Source organism: Drosophila simulans, chromosome X (assembly GCF_016746395.2).
Source record: "Drosophila simulans strain w501 chromosome X, Prin_Dsim_3.1, whole genome shotgun sequence".
Classification (NCBI taxonomy): Eukaryota; Metazoa; Arthropoda; class Insecta; order Diptera; family Drosophilidae; genus Drosophila; species Drosophila simulans.
In genome coordinates this window covers 14,766,959-14,780,709 of record NC_052525.2, presented here as the reverse complement: position 1 = coordinate 14,780,709, position 13,751 = coordinate 14,766,959, and the positions used below count along the sequence as shown (strand labels likewise).

Here is a 13,751-nt window from a genome sequence, read left to right as displayed (position 1 = left end):
GTTCGACCGATTGACACAACTTGTTGAATAATCGGTGCTAGTCGACGGCCAACGTTATCAGCTTATCGATACGCGCTTATTATGGGAAATGAAACGCGCTTATTATGATAGAAAGTGAAGTGCATAGATTGGTTATGTAGCACTGATTGCGTTTATGCGGTATTAACGATTTACCTCTCGATAAAAGCAGCATTTGAAACTTTATTAATATTAATATTTATATTTCAAAAGAGGCTAGTGTCGCTCACCGCATCGATAACTACTGCTTGAATTCAGAAGCTATCGATTCGAAGGGCTTTCGATTCAAGGGCGCCATATCCATCTTGTGGCTTCCGCATCCATGCTGCCGTTTGTCCAGGAGAATGTGCCGGAGATGCTGCTCCAGCCGGCCCGGTTGGCCTTCTGCGCCAATCTTCACGTGGGCCGACCGCGGGATGACCCCACCACATTGGTTCTAGTGAGGAACCTAAAGTTCTACGAATTCCGGCGCAAGGATCTGGTGCACTACATTGATTTGAAGGACACGAAACTTAAGCAAATAGCCAGCCAACTGGAGGCCTATGACGGACCGGTTTGTCCCTTTCTGTCCAAGCAGGAACCCACTGACGAGAAGGTGGACTGGAGCATGCTGGATCCGCCGGAGGATTTGCCCCTCAAATTCGGCAAGTTTGTGTGGCAACGGGAGGGCATCTACCTGCTAATTCAGTGCTGGAGGCACCTCGTCGTCCTAAAGAGGCCCAAGGATCACGGTGCCAACTTCGAGCTGGTGGCGGATCACAAGGATGTGGTCGACTACCAGATGGTCGAAGGTCCCATTCCCTTCCAGGCCGTCGTGGAGCTGGAGTTCGGTAGTGGCAAGCGCCAGCGTTGCGATTTCCAGGAGGATTTCTTAAGTCAGGAGCCCAGCACGTCCAAAAATGCCGGCTTGCCCGCGCAGGATTTCGAGAGCCTGCTGCAGGAGGTGCACCGTGCCGAAGCCGAGCTCAACAGCCAGCGAATACAAAACCAGAAGGAATTCGCCATCGTCCAGGACCTTCTGTACTTCGGCACGCCGGGCCAGCGTTCGCTGCTCCTTGAGGAGAAGCAGCCGCTCCGACGACTCGGCGATGTATGGACACGGATCTGCGGCGATTATTTCGTTTGTGGCACTCTGCTGGTCAACAACACTGGCACCAATCGCCTCACCATAGTCAAGGAGCTGTATCCGATTGTTGTAATCGAACCACACACCGACTTCAGCGTGGAGCATCGCCTGTACGAGCTGCCTCTGCAGGCAGATGGCCAACCACCCGAGGACTACGAACAGCTGGCGCAGTTTTGGGCCTGCCAGGACCAGCATAGCAGGCGTCTCAAATGGCGACCGGTGGAGAAGGAAAGAATACTACCGCCGGAACGATCTGCCGCGATGGTGGTGCGCCTGCGTCTGGTCGATCTCCTCGAGGCGGAGAAACTCGTATTGATGGCAACGTACGAGATTGGCGAGGATGCATCCCCTAGGCAAATCCATCTCATTACCTTCGATGTGAAGAAACTGCTCGATAAAACAGAATCCTTGGCACCCACATTTTCGCCCGCCACGCTGCACCAAGACTTTTTGGCTGTTATTATGACGCACACGGCGCGTTGCTCCCTGAAATTGGAATTCCAGTCGGCCCAGGATTGCAAGACATTCGAGCAGCTTCTCGTCTCCAAGCTGCAGTTTCAGTTGATCCAAGCCCAGGAGGCAGACAAGGAGCCGAGTGAGTAGTTTTGTCAAGAGCTCCTGTGGTCCCTTTTAACTCATAATCCCTTACAGCTTCCGACTTGCTGGACGACAGTGATCCTGGCTCTCACTTTCAGTCTTCCAAAATCGCCGCCGATCCTGTCCAGCGTATTTTCTACAATCGCCAGCCGCTGTCACAGTGGTGTGACACCCTGCTGCTTCGCGACGATCCCGGAAAGCATTGGCATGTTTACGCCAAAACGGACGATCGGTTGCGTCTGCTACTGCATCGCCTGACGCGCGATCTCCTCCAGCTGCACTGCAACCTCAATGTGCTCGAGGTCGCTGAGCACAACATGTCGCCTGCCGACATGGAGATGGAGTTGCTAAACAGTCTGTTCGAGGAGATGGACGCCTGGAAGGTATTGAGTGAGCCGGCGGCCAGTGTGGAGCAGCGCCGGGAGCAGCTGACGCAGCTCAACAAGGCACAAATGGCCAGCGATGTGTTGGCTTCTATGCTATTCACCGATGATGATGATGACAATAGGGCGTAAATGCGTTTTGTTCTTCTCTTCGCATTGGAAAATCTATGTATCTGCTTTGTTAACAATGTGTTTTATGCATTGTTTATTTTTTTATAAAAACATTTTGTTGTATTGCATTCTTGTCAGAGTTGTAAACAAACAAATTAAAGCATTTACGCGAATGTTAAAGCACATGTGAATAGGAAAAGGTTATAATAAATGCATGACTCGTTGTGTCATTGTGTCACGATTACTTTTAAACTTTACAACTTAAAGCTAAGTGGACTTGGTCTGGCTGGAATCGATAGGAGTTGGGCATTGTGGCATCCGCATCCTCACGTGCTGATGCGCCGCTGCTGCTCCTCGCTCTTGATGATGCTATCGAGAACGTTCTCCAGATTTTGCGTGGCCGCCGACAATTCGGCATTGTCGCTGTACGAGTCCTCGACGATCTCCTTGACCTTGTGCAGCAGCAGCTTGAAGTTCACCATCTCGGTGTCGCGGCCATCGCCGCCGTTGGCCGGTTGCTGTTCCAGCAGAGCACCCAGCGGCATGGGCAGCGGCAGAGGAGCCGGCAGGGATCCAGGTCCTTGTCCTGGCTGGACACTCGAGCGACGCTGGTCGAACCACAAGCTTATGTCGTTGAGCGAGTAATCCGATTTGTTTGCCTCCAAATAGCTGCGATTCAAGTCGGCGCCATTTACTACAAGAAACAAATAACTTAGAGGAGCTTTCTTGTGGATCTGCTGTAGGTTCTCTTCTTACTGGAATGCGTGAGATTGGCACCCACGGGCGCATACATGTCGAATAGCATCTGCCGCTGAGGCGTGCTGGAGCTAAGGAAAGTGGAGCTGACTAGGGGCGCAGCTGAAGGTGCCACTTGAGGAGCTGGCGCAGATGGGGGCGAAGTTACCGCAGAGGCATGCTGGAAGTGTATATAAATGGAGTTAGATCAGCTTTATGGACCGAATGTGTGGAAACCTCACTGATAGCTGTCGCATATCCTCGATGATCTGCAGCAGGAAGCACTGATGGGCGCTCAGAAACTGCGATATTTCCGAACTAGATGCGGTGGCCACTGTTTGCAGCTGGGTTTCCAGCTTCCTAAAAACCAAATGAACCTTAAGGCTTGGCTAAAAAGTGTGGCGAAAACGGGAAAATACGCACGCATTTTGCAAAAGCAATCGATCGATGATGGACTGCAGCCGGCTGGACGCCTCGCTGGCTAGCCCTGTCAGGGAGCAGAGCTCCTGCTGCTGTTGCTGCAGGACTACTGTGCGGTCCTTCTCCTGGCACTGACTGCGCACACTGCGCGTCTCCGCGGGAATGGGCGTGGCAGCGGATTGACCCAAGGCGGGCCCACTCTCCTGCGCATTGCAGAAGCCGCGACGCTCCTCCTCCTGTGTCTTGCGCGGCATCACCAGCCAGCCGCACAGCCTGGCCAGATGGCGGGTCCAACGCAATGGCGGCTGATCCTCCACGAACACCTCGCACATCCGATGACCCGGCTCGTGGCGACCACCAGCGAAGCCCACCGCAAAGCAGGGCAGGCACAACGATATATCCCTACACACCTGACACCGGAAACGTATGCCCACAATGTGCTCCTTGCGGCAGCCGGCACAAGAGTTGCTGTGAATCAAATGCTCGGTGTCCTCGATGCGTTTCACCAGTGCCAGCAGATTGCCATAGATCAGGAATCTCGTCTGGACGCCCGCTCCCGTCCAGAGTTTGTGGAACTGCGGCTCGGTCAGTCCGCCAACGCCATGCGGACAGCGAGCAAAGCACTGCTCCATGGCCAGCGGAAGATTGTGGACGCCATAGGCCTTGGCCTCGCCTAAATAGCTGAGTAACTTGCTCAGCGTGGCCAGGAGCTGTTCGAATGCATATCTGGAGATGATCTGCGACTTGGGATCGGCCAGCAGGCCAAAGATGTCGCCCACCAGGTGATCGCTGCTATATAGCTTGCACAGCAGTATGAAGGTGATCCTGATCTCTAGCAGGGATATGGAGTGTCTGCGTTGCCTAGCGAAACCAATCAAATATCAGACGTATTCTTAAGATGGCAGAAACTCAACCCACGGATCGTAGACATTCCAGAAGAAGTTGGCCAGCAGCCCGGTTGCCCTGTCCAGTTTATAGTTCGCATCCTGGTTGAAATGGCCCAGTTTCTCGCAGGCAAAGTATACATCGTGGAGCAGGGAGGTCAACTGGAATGGAGGAACCATCAGCTCCAGGCCACCACTCAAGTTATGGCGATCCAAAATGGCCAAAACCAGCTTGTAGGGGATTTTTCCGGCTGCAATTTGAAGGTTAATCCTTGGGGACTCCTCCGAATGGACCACCTAGGCGACTGACTCACTGTGAAATATCTTTTGCAGCGCCACAAATTTACTGGCGCACCGGTATACCGTGTACTTGTAATCCCCGTAATCCCGCTGCAGGTCATCCATGATGGTGGATAGCTCTTTGTCCACCTGTTGCTTTTGTCCTTGGCCACCTTGGGATCCCTTTTCGCGGGCAATGGACGCCACGGCCTCGGCGCTGTTTCGCAGTTTTGTCAGCTGCACGGGCACCGACGATCTCAGCATTTTGGCAGGCGTTTATTGTTATAAATTTCCCTTGATTTTCGAATTTATCTCAGTCTCTTTTAAACGCGTCGTTTCTCGCGATCTCTTCCTCTTCCGTTAGCGCAAAAGTCAAATCGTGTGGCGTCAGGTGGCAACGCCGCGCGTGTTATCGATATCACTACGCCGAACCGTTAGTGATTTAAATTTGATTCAAAATGCTTATTATCATTAATTAATTATTTATAAATCATCCGTTCGTTCTAAGAATATTTGACTATGAAATGTGGTAAATAACTATGAACAACGGGAAATGTAAGCTGCATAACTTGGCTTCACATATAGTATTTTCCCAATTTCAAAAACAAAAAGTTATTTAAAAATCCTTCTTTTGAATGCGAATAATTACCCAACAGAACGAGAAAATAGAAACACTGGCACATAAATTTTAAAATTAAATATATATTTTATGTATATTTGCATCATTCCATTACAATTACATTACCTTATGCTATTTTGTTTTTCATTAAATTTTCTTTCGATTTAAAATAGTGGGCTTCTTATCATTTCGCTTTTTGTTGTTTTTTGTTTGCTTATATCAATATTATAATATGCCAAGTTTATATGTGAGTGTTGTGGCGGGGCGGGGGGCGTGGCTGGGCGGGCGAAGAAGTGTTCGTAATTAGTTTATTTAACTTTTTGTTGCCTTTTGAAAGCATTGTCCCGCTTCCGTATGCGAATCGACGACATACGTACAAAGATGTTTGCGTTCACATTAATCACTAATTATCATATGTGTGTTTGGGTTGCTATTTATATGTATATATAAAGATCGTTCGCTCTTCATTTGCAATGCGCGTTTGCCATTTATGCTAAGGGGGGAGGGGTAAGGGGAGGGGGGCGTGACGCGAGATATAAATTTCCATCGATTTGCTTAGTTAAAAGTACGGCCATAATCGTAGCTGTTGGGATCGGGGCATATGGGTGTGCGGATGTTCCTAACTCTCCTCCTAGATGCTCCCACCTGAATCCCACGGCCATCGACTGACTCGACTGAAGGATCCAAGCGAAGGCTCGATTTTTACAAGGCTCCTCCTCCTCAGGTTTAAGGTATAGTTTTAGCTCACTTAATTGCACATACTTATAGATCCTATATGTATAAAGTTCCCTTCTTTTAGATTAAAGTGGTTTCTCTCGCTGCGACTGTTTGCTTGGCTGTGGTTCAGTTTTGGTTCATCGAATCGAATTGAATTGCTCGGTTTGATTTGTATCTGCAATTGGTTTTGAAACCTGTCTGCATATTGCGGGCTTAAGTTATTGAAAAGTTAAGGTGCTGGTCTGCAAATCAATTTAGCCTTTGTATATTTCGAATTGTTAACGAAAATGATCATGGGGTACGAATCAAAACGAAACCACATCGACATCCATATATCCAATGGGGCTTGGCTCTTCATTTTCGGGGGATCGGGCGGTCGGCAAATTGCGCTGCTTCAGAGTTTGAATTGAATAAATTATGCTATGCTAAAAGTTGGGCTACAAGGTGTTTCTCTGTTCAGTTTTCACTTATACAAATACGCAGTAATCGTAGTATTAATATTAATTAATAGTGAAAGACATTTTTCGCTAAACAAAATCAACTATAGGTAAACATAAAAAAGTTGCGTTTTAAATTGTGTAATTTTACGTTTGCTTTTGCTATTAGATACATATATAGATATATATATATGATGTATATATATCTATATATATATATATATGTAAATGTATGTATGTATATTAAAAATAAAAAATATATACAAATATTAATATACACATAGATATAAATATATTTATGTATATATGTTTTATATGTAAAATTATAAGAAAGGGCATCTTGACAAAAAAAATTGCTTTGTAAAAGCATAGAAAATTATGCTCCTCATTTGTTTTTAGGTGGCGGCGACGTCTTGCACAGGTTTCACATCTTCTCTTGCCTTTGATGTATAAAACTGACATATTGCATAACGATATAGGAGTGGTGTTGGGTTTTGGGTGTGCACATAACGCAAGTTAGACTTCGGCATGGCGTGCACTTGATCCCATTAAACGATTCAAAGCAGACAAAACAGACGCGTACAAGCGGTTCCACGACCACGATGCAGTGCAGCATTCCGTCTCGCTCATTTTGGCTAACAATCCCTCCACTGCGTTGGCCGAAAGCTGGACATATGCACTACCTATTGCATAAACTGTGGGCCAAACAATGGCGGGACTAGCCTGGAATCTATCTACTAGCCGGCCTTGTGGTGGGTGTGATTTGTCGTTACATCTTCTTCGATCTTGTGTGTGTTTGATGGGGTGGTGGAGGATGGTGGAGGAGGCGACGTACGTGTGTGTTTGTGTCTAGGCGTGGCTGTGAGGAGAACCCATTTAGAAACGATAATTCTCATCGGCCATGTGCACGGCCCACAGAAATTTGGTTCTTTGCGTTTTGTTGAATATCTTCTCGATCGGCACGTCATTCTTTTTACACCTGCAAATGGATGACGGAGCACCATGCATATCGTTGAGTGGAATGTGCTGCTTTTGAAGGGGGAGACGACTTACCAAGCCACCGATATGCGTGGATCAAGATAGTTTAGCTTAGATGTGCCCAGGGCAATGGTCTTATTCTCGTCTCTATCAGTCTCTTGTAGTTCTAGTTTCTTCAGCTGATCCCTTAGGCGGTCCAGCTGTTTGCCCTTCTTCTCGTCTCTCGACTGCATTGGGGTTATGGCAATTAAACATACTGCGTGCGGAAGCATCGTCTCGCATATACTCACATTATACTCGGACTCGCATTTTTCGATGGCTTCCCGCTTGGCCTTGATCTTCTCCTTCAGATTCTCCATTGACTTCTCGTGGCTCTTGGGCACGGAACGCTGATGGTTACAGAGGATGGCCACGGCACGGTTGGCGCGATTGTAGGCCAACAGCTTTTCCGGCACCGTGGCGCTCGGATCGGTCAGTAGATCCAGCTGGCTTTGCAGTGTTTTCGATGCGTTATACGTACGGAATACCTTGGCCGTGAGACCTATTGCGTTGGCCAATAAAAAGCCAGGAGTAAGTGTGGGGAAAGATGATGATAGATAATTTGTAAGCACGCACCTTCCATCAGCTCCTTGAGATGCTCATTAAGCACCTGCGTGTTGAGACGATCGAAGAGGTCGTCGCCCTCCTTCTTGTGCTCCATGAACAGTTCGAGGTTCTTGAAGACGCGCTTCTCCACCTCGACCTCGTTGTAATACCGAATGGAGTCCTTACCGGGGAAATCGAAGACCACCACGTTCTCCTTTCCGTTCAGTTCCTTGTGGAGCTGGACATGCTCCACGCGGAGCGAGCAACAGCCGACGGTATCGGCCTGATCCTCGTCCTTTTCGTTGCCTGCTCTCAGCGCCAGTTTGTCGATGAAGTAAAGGGCCACCGCTCGCTGGCGAACCCTCATCTCCTTGGACTTCCACTCGTCGCGATAGGTGGCACGTATCTTATCGATTACCTTGTCCAGGCGTCGCGCCGTCTCGTACTTAATGTGATCCTTCTCGCCCTTGAGTTTCGAGGAGGGATTCAACATGATGTACTTGACCTGGCCCTGCACGTTCTCGATCCAGGAGGCCAGCCAGGTGACCGTGTTGTCGTGGCGCACCTCCTTCCACCGAGATCCGGGCGGCGGTGAAGGCACCTTCGATTCTTTGCCACAATTAATGGACACATCGCTGGCATGGATGCGACGCTTGATCATGCCCATTTTGGGATGCTCGCCACGGCCGCGGAACAGGCCCGGCGGCTCCAGGCGGAAGTTACCGATCTTCTCCTTGTGCCCATCAATCATGCAGAATCCGAATTCCTTCATCAGCGCCTCGTTTTCGTTCTTCTTGATCAGCTTCTCCTCCTTGCTGGCTGCCTTGCGCTTTTCGGACTCCGCCTGGAAGTAGTTGAACATCTCCTGGAAGCCGCACTTTCGGAAATCTTTGATAATCTCCCTCTCCCTGGGCGTCATGGACTTGCGGAAGTCCTTGAAGAAGTTGTTATTGAACACTTCCTTGGTGCAGTAGTCGTGGTTCAGCATCTTGGCATAGAACGTGGCCGCCTCCTCCGTTTCCTCAGAGAGCTCCAACGGCTTGCCATCGTAGTAGAACCGTACATTCCGTGGCACCCGTTCGTATTGCGGTGCGAACACGGGTCCCTTGTGCTCCAGCGTTGACCACTTAACGCCATCAGCGCGCTTCTCCTCCTCCCACCTGGAATGTAGGATGATTCGGGTTAGTGCTTCACATACAGGCGGGGATAAGAAGACTGAACCTGCTATAGTTGAGTTCAAAATGTTAAGCACCCCCGATCGTCGATGAAATATTATCAATTAACTTTCTAATATAAATGGGTGCTACTACTATGCTAGTTTTTATAGAGATTATAGGCTAGCCATTGCTAGCAGTAATCAAGATCTGACTATTGGGTCCACCCTCTTTTTTTAAGAATAGAAGCACCCTAATCAAGTCGCACCATCGAACTTGCTCTTCCTGGACGCTCTTCCGTCGCACTCTTCTCCTTTTGCCCGCAACGGTGGCTATGGCCACCATCCGCTGTCCGAGCACCAGGCAGACACTTTGCTTTTCGAATAGACGCAATGCCGCCCAAGAGCGCCACATTTGGTTTGGTATATTTCCAATTTATCTATAGCATTACGCAAAGCAGCAAACGAGCAGCCGCGTTCGAACCTAACCTCAAATGAGCATTTTTCGGCCTGCTCAGCTGTTTTTCAACGCAACTGTGCATGGTGCGGGGGGAGTGCAGGGGCTGGAGCAGCGCATGCGTTTCGTGGCGAATGTCGCTAGCCGCACAGTGAGCGCCAACAGTTGCCGCCCACACGAACGCCACTGTGCGGCGAGCCAGAGGCGGACCACAACTTGCGGCAGCCACTGTGCGTCGGCGGTCCGCTGAGTGTGTGACTTTCGAAAATGTAGGTCAGTGACATCCAAAACTTCTCGCAGCCAAAAACACATGGCATGTGTTGTGCCGCCGCCACACGTCACAAGCGGTCGCCTTGAGCTCGGGCGAATCTGAGCAATGCGCACTGATCGAGCGTGGCTTCGCCTCGATATAATCAAGTACTTGGCTGCGGATGAGCCAGCGCCACCTGTTCCAAAGGCCTTTCACCGCGAATAACCTTTTCGCAGTGAGTGGGCCAAGTTGCTCGGGATTTGCACCGAAAGTGGTCATAGCCCTGGCATCTGAACCTTTGTGAGGGGTATCCATTTGAATGGATGGCTCTGCACCCATCTCTTCCTCATTCTTCTAGACCATTTTCTATGATAATCTTGATAAATCGGACAACTCACCAGCGCCACACCTCCTCCTCCTCCTCCTTCACCTTCGTCTTCTGCCGTTTGGCGGGGGATACTATAGGCTCGGGTTCCTGGAACAGAGTGATACATTGATTGATTGTTAATGGGTTGGAAATGATAAAGGGCGTACCTTTTTCATCTTTTTCTTTTTAGGCTTGACACTGCCGTAATCCTCACTGGGCTCTTCCTTGACCCGCTTCTTCGACTTTTCCTTGGACTCCTTCTTGATCTTTTCCTTCTTGATCTTCTTGCGCGCCAGCAGCGGAATGTCGTCGTCGTCGTCATCCATGCCGCCATCAGGACGATCGGTTGGCTCCTGTTTGCGCTTGCGCATGGCCAGCGGCACATCCTCCTCGTCGTCGTTCATCTCGTCGGCCTCGTCGTCCTGATCATTGTAGTTCATGGTGCTGTCCTCTTCGGCGTAGCTCTGCTCGTGCTTCACCACGAACGGCGGCTCATCGGCACGAAACTGGGACATGGAGTAGTCACAGGAGCTGGCTTGCGACAGATTGTTAAAGCTCTCCTCCTCCTTCTTGATGTCTACGATCGATTCCTCGTAGCCGTTCTTATAGTTGGCACAGGCAACGTTTCCATTGCCATTGAAATTGGTGTTGGCGGCTGCGGCTTCGTAGCTACCGAGCTGTTGCATCTGGTAAGCATCCACCGGGCCCGAGTGCATAAGCTGTTGGGAAACGGGCTCCGGCTTAACGAACACGCCATCGTACGATGCCTGGTCTTTCGAGGAAGATGAGCTGCTGTGCCGCGAACTGGAATGTTTGCTCTTCGATGAGGATGAAGAGGAGCTCTTGTGACTGCTGCTGCTGCGCTCTTTGTCACGGGAGCTGGACGTGGACTTGTGCCGGCTGGATGAACTGCTGCTGCGATCCTTGTCCTTATCCCGTCGCTCCTTATCCTTCGAGGACCTCTTGTGGTGGCCCGACGACGACTTGTGCTTGCTGCTGCTGCTGCTGCTCCCATCCCTATCCTTGTGGCCGGACGATGAGCCGCTGCGATGCGAATTGCTGTTGCCATCGCGCTCCTTGTCCTTGTCCCGATGCTTTGACGACGAGCTGCTGCTCTTGTGTCGATCCTTGTCGCTACAATGTAAATGGTTAGGGTTATTAGTTGGATTCCTTGTGAAATGGTTTAGCCTAATCTATAGCTCTGAAGAAAGCATTACTCTATATATAATATTGAATTATCTGCTCTAATTGCAGTTTCTCATTCCATATAAATATGTAGCTTTTGTTCCAGCTTCTATCTAAAGTCGTTTTCATGGGAGAGAATTTGAATTACTTAGGAACTCAACTTGGAAACTTAGGCCATTTTAGACAGAATACATTTAAAGTGATAGCTACTCCATTTCATTAGTTTGTCACTGTATGATTATAAAAACTATAACCATGAGCACATGGGGAACAACTGTCTCTTAATATAAGCACTATTATGAATCCCAGGTGATTACATTGTCCTTTCCTGACTTTGACCTATTTGGACTGTTCCAGATGGTTCGACACGAGTGGCCCGAATCGAATCGAATCGCATAGAGTCGAGTCAAATCGAACTGCTCCTACATACGTACCGACTGCTGCTCTTGTGCTCCTTCGACGAGCTGGAGGAATTGGAGCTCTTGTGCTCCCTGTCCCTATCACGATGCTTGTCCTTGCTGGAGGATTTATGCTTGCTGCTGCTGCTGCTACTGCTGCTGTGGTGGTGATGGTGGTGTCCGTGTCCATTGGTGGTCACCCCGTTGGATTGAACCACCTCGCAGCTGCCACCATTTTGTATGTGGATGCTCTGCGGGCGCGAGAGAGATGGCGAGATGGAAGAAAGAAGAAAGGGAGATGGTATAAGTTAGTTAGTACGTATGTATGTATGCAGATGGACCAGCTGAAAAGTGAGAGTGAATCCGGGCCAGAAACCTGTGCATCCGTCATGTTGGCCCAACTGGTCGCCATTCTCCTGTGGATCTACTCGATTTCCTCTCGATTTCTGGCGATGATTGGCTATTATCTCGTGTCTATCCGCTCACCACGTGGTGAAAATCAACCCTAACAAATGCCGCGTAGGAAAATTCACTTTAAACTACCAGCAATGGGTTAATCGAAGAAGAAGAGCCGCCGAACGATGGCGACAGGAAATTGAAAATTGTTTCCGAATCACTTGGAATAGGTTAATATATATTTAAAAAAAAACACCTTGCCAAACAATGACACCAACACACGCACAAGAGTCGTTTAGAATACAGAAAATCGTTTCTCTTTTTTTTTTTTACACTTTTTGCAGCTTTTTTTTTATATTTTTTTTAAAACAGCTACACACACAAACACATCCCCACGGGGTTATTGTTGTTATTGTGGTTGCACATTATTCATCGCGAGCATTTTCTAGTTACTGTTTTTTTTTGTTTTTGGCTGTTTTGGGGTGGCACATCTGTCTTATCAGACGACAGAACACCTCCGTACACATTTATGTGTGTGTAGAAGTGTAATTGCAAAATGGGACACTTGCAATTACATATGTACATGAACGCAGCGGTCCACAACCAACAACAAATACAACAACAACAACAACAGCAGTAGCAAACACATGTGATATTATGTGTGTGGAAGAGGGCAGTGTGACCAAATTTGGTAGTAATCCACGAAAAACAGTGAAATTGAGACGCTGTGCGAACGTAAATAAGGCAAGAAGTTGCAGTGAAAATGCAGGGAAAAGAGTTTAGTTAGTTAAAGGGCGTTTTTGAGGGATAAAACTGTGGAAAACCAATGTTCGAGTGGCTGGTGAAAATACCAGTTTCGAAAAAATACCAGTCAGTTGCGGCCACACTGTGCCAAATACATTTCGTCTGCCTCGGCTCTTCCCCACTCTGCTTCGCACCCTCCTTCGCCTTTTCCCACTTGCATTGTCGCCATTTTCGTCAATTACCAAAAGACCTCTTCTTACTTTTTTTTTTTTCTCTGCTCGTTGCATTTTACGCACTCTGCTGGCAGCGACGCCGACAGCGCTGCCAGCAGCGAGCGGTACACTTGCAACTATCCTGCGCACCCTACAATTATGCCGTTCAGAATTTAACTTGATTTTTGGGACTGACAAGCAGGCTGCAGGCGGCAGGCAAAGTCCCCCCATTCAACACGTTTGCACATTACATAAAAAAAGGAATGGATTTTTCGTTTAGGGCACTTACATTTTCGGCAGCCACATCCCCACTCATTTTGCGGAACTCGCTTAGCGGTTTTACTTCTACTTTATTCGTTCCTTTCTTTTCTTTTCACGCGTTTACACTGTTCGGCTGATGGTTTTCGTTAGGATATTCAATAATATAATGTTGTCGCTCCTTTAAGCGGCGACAGCGGCGGGGAAATAAAAGCGCACTGAAGTTTTTTGAAAAGGACCAGCGTTTGGTGCTTTTGTCGATGCGATTGCCCTTGCTTTTTGGCTTCTTCGCGTTTTACGGAACGCAGCAGCCACGCAGTCTCCCCGATAGGCAGCGATTGGTTCGGACAAGTAGCGACTGCTGCTATCGGAGTGCGATAGGTCGATAGTTCGGATTCGGACAGTGTGACCATCGGTGCCCCTGTCGATATCAGCCTGACAA

The 13,751-nt window shown here is 48.7% G+C and overlaps 3 protein-coding genes across 8 annotated transcripts; 1 reads left to right on the top strand and 2 right to left on the bottom strand.

Annotated features, from left to right (window-relative positions):
* Positions 1-28: 28 nt before the first annotated feature.
* On the top strand, positions 29-2,479 carry LOC6726009. Its single transcript, XM_039297017.2, has 2 exons — positions 29-1,739; positions 1,796-2,479. The coding sequence occupies exons 1-2, from the start codon at positions 341-343 to the stop codon at positions 2,254-2,256; spliced, it is 1,860 nt and encodes a 619-aa protein (XP_039152951.1). The 5' UTR covers positions 29-340; the 3' UTR covers positions 2,257-2,479.
* On the bottom strand, positions 2,329-4,945 carry LOC6726008. The gene is made up of 6 exons (XM_002106954.4): positions 4,589-4,945; positions 4,309-4,525; positions 3,394-4,251; positions 3,213-3,330; positions 2,992-3,151; positions 2,329-2,929 (listed from the first exon to the last, which is right to left on the bottom strand). The coding sequence occupies exons 1-6, from the start codon at positions 4,815-4,817 to the stop codon at positions 2,562-2,564; spliced, it is 1,950 nt and encodes a 649-aa protein (XP_002106990.1). The 5' UTR covers positions 4,818-4,945; the 3' UTR covers positions 2,329-2,561.
* A 290-nt stretch (positions 4,946-5,235) lies between these two features.
* Positions 5,236-13,698, bottom strand: LOC27207601 (DNA topoisomerase 1). Of its 6 annotated transcripts, none has more exons than XM_016183282.3 (8): positions 13,341-13,696; positions 11,736-11,950; positions 10,284-11,250; positions 10,148-10,224; positions 7,920-9,049; positions 7,595-7,845; positions 7,380-7,531; positions 5,236-7,305 (listed from the first exon to the last, which is right to left on the bottom strand). In XM_016183282.3, the coding sequence occupies exons 1-8, from the start codon at positions 13,365-13,367 to the stop codon at positions 7,203-7,205; spliced, it is 2,922 nt and encodes a 973-aa protein (XP_016039381.1). In that variant the 5' UTR covers positions 13,368-13,696; the 3' UTR covers positions 5,236-7,202. The 6 variants fall into 6 exon arrangements, with proteins under 6 accessions (XP_016039381.1, XP_016039380.1, XP_016039379.1 ...); XM_016183281.3 differs by lacking the exon at positions 13,341-13,696 and adding an exon at positions 12,076-12,317; XM_016183280.3 differs by having other exon boundaries at positions 7,380-7,845; positions 13,341-13,698.
* Between the last annotated feature and the right edge of the window lie 53 nt (positions 13,699-13,751).

Bases quoted from the DNA above. Each gene is read 5' to 3' on its own strand.
- LOC6726009 (XM_039297017.2), top strand. From the start codon at position 341: ATGCTGCCGTTTGTCCAGGAGAATGTGCCGGAGATGCTGCTCCAGCCG. The intron at 1,740-1,795 runs GTGAGTAGTTTT...AATCCCTTACAG, and splicing joins GGAGGCAGACAAGGAGCCGA to CTTCCGACTTGCTGGACGAC.
- LOC6726008 (XM_002106954.4), bottom strand. From the start codon at position 4,817: ATGCTGAGATCGTCGGTGCCCGTGCAGCTGACAAAACTGCGAAACAGC. The intron at 4,252-4,308 runs GTGGGTTGAGTT...TGGTTTCGCTAG, and splicing joins TTCTGGAATGTCTACGATCC to GCAACGCAGACACTCCATAT. The intron at 3,152-3,212 runs GTGAGGTTTCCA...ATACACTTCCAG, and splicing joins AGGATATGCGACAGCTATCA to CATGCCTCTGCGGTAACTTC.
- LOC27207601 (XM_016183284.3), bottom strand. From the start codon at position 12,111: ATGGCGACCAGTTGGGCCAACATGACGGATGCACAG. The intron at 9,050-10,147 runs GTGAGTTGTCCG...CCTACATTCCAG, and splicing joins GAGGAGGAGGTGTGGCGCTG to GTGGGAGGAGGAGAAGCGCG. The intron at 7,846-7,919 runs GTGCGTGCTTAC...CCAACGCAATAG, and splicing joins TCTCAAGGAGCTGATGGAAG to GTCTCACGGCCAAGGTATTC.